General features: G+C 37.1%; 1 protein-coding gene across 10 annotated transcripts in view; it reads left to right on the plus strand.

The window, feature by feature from the left end:
- DMTF1 (cyclin D binding myb like transcription factor 1) overlaps positions 1 to 8,585 on the plus strand; it is a 44,112-nt gene that overhangs the window by 34,043 nt on the left and 1,484 nt on the right. For all 10 annotated transcript variants that reach the window (XM_038556673.1, XM_038556679.1, XM_038556672.1 and 7 more), the window contains 6 exons: positions 52 to 203; positions 1,517 to 1,726; positions 4,187 to 4,272; positions 6,819 to 6,974; positions 7,497 to 7,874; positions 8,412 to 8,559. In XM_038556673.1, coding sequence (XP_038412601.1) covers positions 52 to 203; positions 1,517 to 1,726; positions 4,187 to 4,272; positions 6,819 to 6,974; positions 7,497 to 7,874; positions 8,412 to 8,559 — 1,130 coding nt within the window. The remainder of the gene's footprint in view (positions 1 to 51; positions 204 to 1,516; positions 1,727 to 4,186; positions 4,273 to 6,818; positions 6,975 to 7,496; positions 7,875 to 8,411; positions 8,560 to 8,585) is intronic.

The raw sequence follows: 8,585 nt of genomic DNA on the forward strand, positions 1-8,585 counted from the left end.
TTCCAGAGAAATAAATTAACATCTAACAGACGTTTGTTTTGTAACCTGTAGGATAGCAGAGCTTGATGTAGCTGATGAAAATGACATAAACTGGGATCTGTTAGCAGAGGGATGGAGCAGTGTCCGCTCACCACAGTGGCTTCGCAGTAAATGGTGGACCATCAAAAGACAAATTGCAAATCATAAGGATGTTTCATTCCCTGGTAATGTATTATTTGCTTCTTAAAGTCCTACCCTTGTCTTACCATATTTACTCCTCAGGAATTGCTTAAAGGTTCAAAGCCCTTTGCCTCAGCTATAGAGATAGGAATCTTAGTAGATCTTCACTCTCTTTCTTTGGGTAACTGTTTTGTCTACCCTTGAGAAGAGCTGGGGGTGATGGGTAATATTCAAAGCACCTAAGACGAAAGTATACACATTTGCACACATTCTTCTCCTCCTATAAACTGTGAAGAAGAAAACGATTTTACATATTATGTACAAAGCTCTATTTCTGAAACTTTAGGTTTAAATCAACTTTTATGTGTTGAATAATGTCACATATCTTTACTGGGTTTGTTATTTAGAGAGATTCTTTGGTAGTTTTATAGTACAAAAACTATAAATTTGTAATTTATTATGTAAATCTAGAGATCTTAAGTTGGGTTTGCTTAAAAGTGAGGCACAGCATGCTTAACCCTTCATTGCCTGCTTTGTACTAGGCATGAAACTAAGTTGTACAATCCCTTTAATTAAGGCAGTCAAATTCATTCCCCTTAGTAGAATGCTCCAACTTCTTTTTTCCAAAGGAAAATTAAACGCTGAAGAACTCTGGCTTAATGAAAATAAGATTGAAAAAAAAATACAGTTGTAAATTGAATATTAAAACCAGAAGAGTGAATGAATACCAATGTCACATGAACCCACCCAGGTTGCAGTTATCACCTGAGAGGATTGGTAGTTAATCATGACTAGTGGAGGGGGGCAAGTCTAGATTTGACTTTCCTGTACAAGAAGTCAAGGTGGTTGCATAATTACTGTTTGGAAAAGATGAGCTGCTACTCTGGAGTTGTGAGTTAAACTCACAGCCAACTGATGATGCCTTTGCAGTAGCTAAAATAGTCCATTCTCTTTGAATACTTTGTGTAAGTGGAGGGGGAAGTACACTGTTCACTTAAAAAGAGAAATAAGCTATTTTGCATTAACAATATTCTTCCCAAATTTTATCCTGAAGGCCTAGGACATAGTGAAGGTCTTATTTTCATGTTCCTCACAATGGCTACTTTTTAAATGCATCTTAGATGGCAAGAAAACATTATGTTATTTAAAAAATTTTTTGTTATGTGATAATGTTTCTAAAAATATCCAGATAGGTTATAGCTTTCAAATATTTCTATTGTTATTTTGCTGAGATCTCACATGCAGTGTACAATTATTTATTCCAAATACTTTCCCTCCTTACCCCCACCTGCCTTGCTGCTTAGATGGTGGTCTGTCGGAGAATCAATGTTCTTTTTGTCTACCCATCTCCCTTCAGTCTTAATAAAAGGTCTTAAACAGTTACATGAGAATCAAAAAAACAACCCAACGCTTTTGGAGAATAAATCAGGATCTGGAGTTCCAAACAGTAATTCCAATTCCAGTGTACAGCATGTTCAGATCAGAGTCGCCCGCTTGGAAGACAATACAGCCATCTCTCCAAGCCCCATGACAGCCTTGCAGATTCCAGTCCAGATCACCCATGTCTGTAAGTGTTCATTTAAGACTCCTGGCTGTTGGACCTGTATGATTTGGTAACGACTCTAATACCTTTCATTCTTCTAGAATGTTGACAGAAATTTGTGGAAGTTAACAAAGGCAGTCTAAGGCATTTTATATTTGTTAGCTCAATTAATATTTGCACAAAAGAGTCATCATAAACCATTTTAAATCTTACTTTTAGATGTTACAAAGAATTAATGATTAATAGACTGCTACCTAAAATACAATCAGTTGAACAAAGAAATAAGAGTTCATAAGGTGGCACATCATTTTGTAGTAATTCACCAGACACTCAAATTGGGGGTGAATTTGAGGTTGTGTGTAGAAGAAATGGGTTTGAATGAGATTTTCTTCAGGAAGTAAAGAACCAGTTTCCTGTGGAAAGTATCCTGTTTATCCTTTTTTTCCTTAGCCTCTGATATTTTTGTGTTTAATGAGATTATGAGAACCCAAAAGGGAGGGGAAGTTTATTTCCTAAGATCTAAGCCAAGTTGATATTTCTACTTTTTTTTTCCATAACAGAAAAGGAATGAAAATAAAATTCTCAGAACCATACGATTCTTCACTTTATCATTTCTTTTGTCTACTTAAACACTATGCCTATGGAAAGATGATTGCCAAGAGCATATCAATTGCTGTGTGTTATTCTCAGGGGATTATTGGCATTTTGAGTGAGACAATTCATTGTGGGCTGTCCTACACATTGCAGGATGGTCACTGTCCCCTGCCTCACCCACAAAATGCCAGCAGTACTTCCTCATTATGGCAAATAAAAACACCCTCCGGATTTTCAAGTGACCACTATGACACCATTTTGAGAATCACTGCTCTCTGGTGGTGGTGGTGACACACTATCCACATATCCAGTGACTGTCAAAGTTTCCTTGGAGACCTTTAAAAGTAATCATGCCTGTCTTTAAAGTTCTACTTTAAGTTTGGTTTTTTGCTTTAGCTTTCTACCAATCAAATAAAACATGAAGAATTTCTTTAGCCCTTGCTTATTTAACTTTATAGCCTGAAGAACTGCAAAAGAACGTGAAATTACTGATCCGCCATAAATGTGAGAGCTACTGTTGGTTATAGATTGTGCACAGAGATTGTTAGAACTTTCCCTGGCTGTTGGGTTACTATACTTTGTGGGAATGCAGACATTTTAGAATTGGTACCTTAGGATAGCCTTTTTTTAAGATGTAGAATGATTTTATTTCTTCCAGCAAGAAATGTTAGTAAGAAAAAAAAAAAAAAAGAAATGTTAGTAAGAGTTTTACATTGTATCAGTTATTCTTTACATTCAGGCTAAAATTTCATGTTTGTTTCTTCCTTTATGTTGTTAGGAGTCAGGGACTAGCAAGCTTTAGAGCCAGAATAATAAACAAACATGTTAGACTTTGCAGCCCATAGGTCTTTGTGGAGTTTTCTAGTTTTTAATCAATCTTTTAAAAGTGTAAAAACCATTCTTAGTCCTGAGCCACATTTGTCCCTGCCCATAGTTTGCTTAACCATGACAAAGGTTATTTATCTGGAATCACTTTAAATTATTCTAAGTATGACCTTAGGAGTCATCAAATAGAGAAATACTAACATGAATCAAGTATATGTCTTTCGAAAGGTGTCTCATTTCTTTTCCAACTTAGAATTATCATAAACACTGCACATTAAAAGTTAATTCCAAATCACTTTTCACATGGATTCATATACAGGTGCAAATGAAAGCACCAGGAGATCGCATTTTGTCTAGTCTTAGTTCCTTATAATGTTGGTCAGGTGTAACCAACACTAAAGCCTCAACTGACACACCTATAAAGAGATGATACTTTGTGATCTTTAAAGCACCGTTCAGTCTCCCAAATGTGTTCTTACATTTCATGTTTGTGGTTCCTCCCAACAACTACATGAAGTAAACAGGACAGATAAAGTCTCTGAACATTAGTAGGTTCAAAGCAAGCTGTTTTCTCAGGCTTATATTGCTCAAGAGTAATACTGGTAGAACTGAAGCCTCATGTTCAGGGACTACTACCATTTCAGTCATCTGTACTGCTGACCAGAATGCCCAGGATTTATTTTATTTTATTTTTTTTACCAAGTTCCTGTTGACTTGTAAGTTAGCCTTAGTGTATTCTTCTTACTTCCTAATATTAGAAATATTTTGTGATCTATACCAGGGGTTAGCACATATTGTATCTATAGCAGCTAGTCAACTCTGCCCTTACAGTGCAAAAGCAACTGTGGAAAATAAATGGGTATGGTTGTGTTCTTATAATACCTTATTTACAAAAACTGGTTGTGGGTTGGATTTGGATGTAAGCCATAGTTTGCCAACCCCTGATCTATGCCATCCCAGGTAAATCCATTAGAGTTCTTCTAAGAAATTTAAATGACTTCAGGTTTCCAGGCAAATTATTCAGTTTGAGACTGTATTTTATTATTATCATTGTTCCTACCACAGCTTCATCAGAGTCCCCTGCTGCTACCGTTGACTCGGAAACAATAACACTAAACAGTGGAACACTACAGGCATTTGAGATTCTTCCAGTGAGTAACACTTCACAAAATAGAAATTGGTCATTTTATGCATAAGAAAAAGGATTGGTTTTAGCGCTGTTATCATATGAACAAAGGAAATAAAAACATTGGCATTAAGTGCAAGTATATCCATGTTTTTGAGGCCATGTGGTTAAAAGATAACATAAATAAGACTTTCACTTTTATACTTCACTCTTTGTATAGGCTTAAAGCAATAATGTGCTCTTTTTATATATGAAAGTGACAGGGTTTAATGAGTAAGGTGCATGCTATGGACTTGTATTTAGTCATAAACAAATAACATATATAATCAAAAAATTTATTGTACTGGCCCTGGGGATATAGAATATAAAAGTCCCAGTCCTATGAGGTGTAACCACTTTACAAAAAATCTTGCAGTTCCTAAAAAGGTTAAACAGTATAGTTAACATCTGAGCCACCAATTCTAATCCGAGGCATACCTAAGAGAAATGAAAGTAAGTTTGCATAAACTTGTATATGAACGTTTCTATTCCTAATAATCAAAAAGTAGAAACCCACTTGTCTGTCCACTGACAAATGGGTTAATAAAATGTGTTGTAGCCATACAATTATTCAACAGTAAAAAGGAACAAAGTACTAATACATATTCCAAGAGTGAACTCTGAAAATCTTACGCTAAGTGAAACTAGCCACAAAATACCATCTACTGTTTGATTCCCATTTATTTGAAATGTCTCAAGTAGGCAAATCTATATAGAAAAAAAAAAACAGATTTAATGGTTGCCTATGCTAAGAGGTTTTGGGGAGAAAGGGACCAAGATTGCTAATCTGAATGGAGTTTGTTTTGGGTGTCATAGAAAAACTTTTAAGTCCCATTGCTTGTCCTGTTTTCTTAAATAGGTAATACCCAGAATTAGTTCATTTTTTCAGGAAGAAAATCTAAAGTAGGTTTTATTTCAATTATGTCAAGGTTTATTTGCTGTGAAGACCATAGGGATGTTATCCTTTGCACAGCCAGATCTCATGAGGATGTCCAACATGGCAAAAGGTTCTCTTTTAGAACAACTTTGGAACTTCCACTAGCAACTTTTACTTAATCTAAGCTTCCACTTCCTAATCCTGTGGTCTCCAAAATAGGGATGTGTAATAACCATTTGCCACAGGTAGAAACCTTTATTTGGCCACTTCCCCTCCTCCCCCTGGCCAGATAATATGTATACATATATTTAGAGTCTGTGTTCAGGTTTTTACTTATTTGGGTCACAGAGACTTCTGTCCTAATTTATTAGTAAAGGAAGATAGTAGTGCCTCAGTTTCAAAAAATCGTGAGCATTACTGCATTTAATAGAATGCATCTATATGTCAAGTATTTACTGTCTGACTCCATGTAATTTACTAAAAGCTGTGTTTGTAAACAATCAGCTTTTACTTTTATGGGGAGGAAAAAAATTGAGTCCTACTATGTGCCAGGCACCATTTTTTGTGATTTGTAATGCTCACAACCCCTTCCCTGAGAGTTAGTGATTAGGCCTCTTTTAGCAATAAGGAAACATGGATTCATTGAGCCTGGTACCAGGAGAGCTGCTGTAACTTCAGTACATAAGACCACAGGCTCTAGGACTTTAACATCACCCTTTGTTTTAAGTGCAAATACTTTCCCTTGGGGGGACGGGGCAAGGAGTAGCATAAACTGAACTCAAATTATCATATAGAAGCTTATGGCTGTGAAAGACTTATTGGTGTATAGTTTTATTGTAGTTCTGTAAAAACACTTTGAGATAAACTTATCAGTTAACCAGCTTTTCAAATAGCAATAAGTATTCTGAATGAAAAAGAATTCCTTGGGATCCCTGGGTGGCGCAGCGGTTTGGCGCCTGCCTTTGGCCCAGGGCGCGATCCTGGAGACCCGGGATCGAATCCCACGTTGGGCTCCCGGTGCATAGAGCCTGCTTCTCCCTCTGCCTATGTCTCTGCCTCTCTCTCTTTCTCTCTCTGTGACTATCATAAATAAATAAAAATTAAAAAAAATTAAAAAAATTAAAAAAAAAGAATTCCTATCTGTACATTTCTCCTTAGTATAAAAAAATTTCCTAAAACTATACTATGAAAAAAAATGGTTCAAGTAAGTAAACTCTCCTGTGGTACCTTTCCGAAAATGTGAAACTTTTAAAAAGCAGGGAGACTGCCAGTTCTGCCTGTGCTAGATAGACAGTAAAGGAAGACTGGGTGTGTAGGTTACTGTACTGGACCCAGTGGCTCATGCAACCATGTCTTGATGCCTTGGAATAAAAAGCTAAGACCAGACCATAGACATACATGAGAGCATCAAAGAGCAGGATCCAAGGTCTGGCCTTGCCTCTGTTAAATTTCCAAGACAAATAAGGACGTAGAACATGTCAAGAATGTTATACCTTTATTTTGTTACGTGACGGCACCTTTGGAATTGGGAAGTACATTTATGGCTAGAAAGTTGGAGTCCCCTTTTTGGATATAAAGCTACACTTAATAAGTAAGCATACTTACTCAGTAGTTTGTTGCGCACCTGTGTTGATATTAATTTTTTTTTCCTTTAGTCTTTCCATTTACAGCCCACTGGCACTCCAGGCACCTACCTACTTCAAACAAGTTCAAGCCAAGGCCTTCCCCTCACTCTGACGGCTAGTCCCACAGTAACCCTGACTGCTGCTGCTCCTGCTTCTCCCGAACAGATCATTGTTCATGCTTTGTCTGTATGTTACATCAATTCCTTGATTTTTTTTTTTTCTAGTTTCTGTAGAGAAGACTAGCTGATAACAAAAAGCTTCTGGTGACACTTAATTCTATGATAGAACTTATGTGCCTTCAGTAACAATCTAGGGGGAAAACGGATTATGTACTGTATTTAAAGATCTGTTAGGGACCACAATTAATTGATACAAAGTCTAGGAGCCAGAACTAATAGAGTCCATTTATTTAAATAATTTTTCCTACCTCTGTTATCTCAGGAATGTAATTTTACACCATCAGTTTATCTTCATGGGGTATAACCCTTATCCCATGGGTCTCCATACATGAAATGGAAATGATAGGGGAGGGGGGTCTAGAAAAACAGCAGTTAAGAACACTGCAGTTCCAGAGGTGAACGGATGGGGGAGGGGGCAGGAGAGGGGGACTGTTAGGTACCACCTATAAATGGTATCTGTCACCTGTAACTCAAGTCTGGTAGGGACTTTCTCATTTTGCCACTGATCATTTTCTTTAACATTTTATAGCCAGAACATTTGTTGAACACAAGTGACAATGTCACAGTACAGTGTCACACACCGAGAGTCATCATTCAGACTGTTGCCACTGAGGATATCACTTCTTCCATATCCCAAGCAGAACTGACAGTAGATAGTGATATTCACTCATCTGATTTTCCTGAGCCTCCAGATGCCCTAGAAGCAGACACTTTCCCAGATGAAATTCATCAGCCTAAGATAACTGTAGAGCCATCATTTAATGATGGCCATGTATCCAAATTCAGTGACCAAAATAGCACAGAACTGATGAATAATGTTATGGTCAGAACAGAAGAAATCTCTGACAGCGACCTTAAACAAGAGGAGGAGTCATCTTCTCCTTTAGCCCGTGCTTACGTTACTGAGGTAAGTTGCAATTAAAGGAATGGCCTCTGGGTTCTCACCCTCAGCCTTAAACCTTCAGTTTGGAAAAAGCCTAGAAATGATTTAGGGGGACAGGGGTGGTGTCCTCCATTACCTACCTTCTCTCTGTAGACAAAAAAAGCAAATGTAAACCCTACCTGTGACCTCACAAGTATGAGATAGCAGTGCTTAGCCTTAGTACTAAAACCTTTCCCCCTACATACCCTTCCAATAGATTGAGAATTGCTAGAACCTATGGAACCATTTTTAAGAGAGTGCTTAGTAGTAAGTCTCCATGATGCAGCTTAGAAACCTTACTTACCCCAGTGTAGCAGCATTATTTCTTCTATGTTCAGGGGACCTGTAACTGAATTGCTTAAGTTCTATTTGTCCATTTTTAGGCTTTAATTTTCTTGTCTTTATAAAATGGGATAGTGTTTGAATATTAAGTCTTTTTAAACCTAAATGTGTTTGGAATCTTAAGAAAAACTAAAATAGGAGTCCGAACCCTCCCTTTTTTTTTTTTTAATTGCTGTTTAGGATCTAGAGTCTCCTACCATAGAAGAACAAGTTGATCAAACAACCATTGATGATGAAACCATACTTATTGTTCCTTCACCACATGGCTTTATCCAGGCATCGGATGTTATAGATACTGAATCTGTCTTGCCTTTGACAACACTAACAGGTACTGTAATATAACTGTGTCATGTG

Source organism: Canis lupus, chromosome 14, assembly GCF_011100685.1.
Source record: "Canis lupus familiaris isolate Mischka breed German Shepherd chromosome 14, alternate assembly UU_Cfam_GSD_1.0, whole genome shotgun sequence".
NCBI classification, from domain to species: Eukaryota; Metazoa; Chordata; class Mammalia; order Carnivora; family Canidae; genus Canis; species Canis lupus.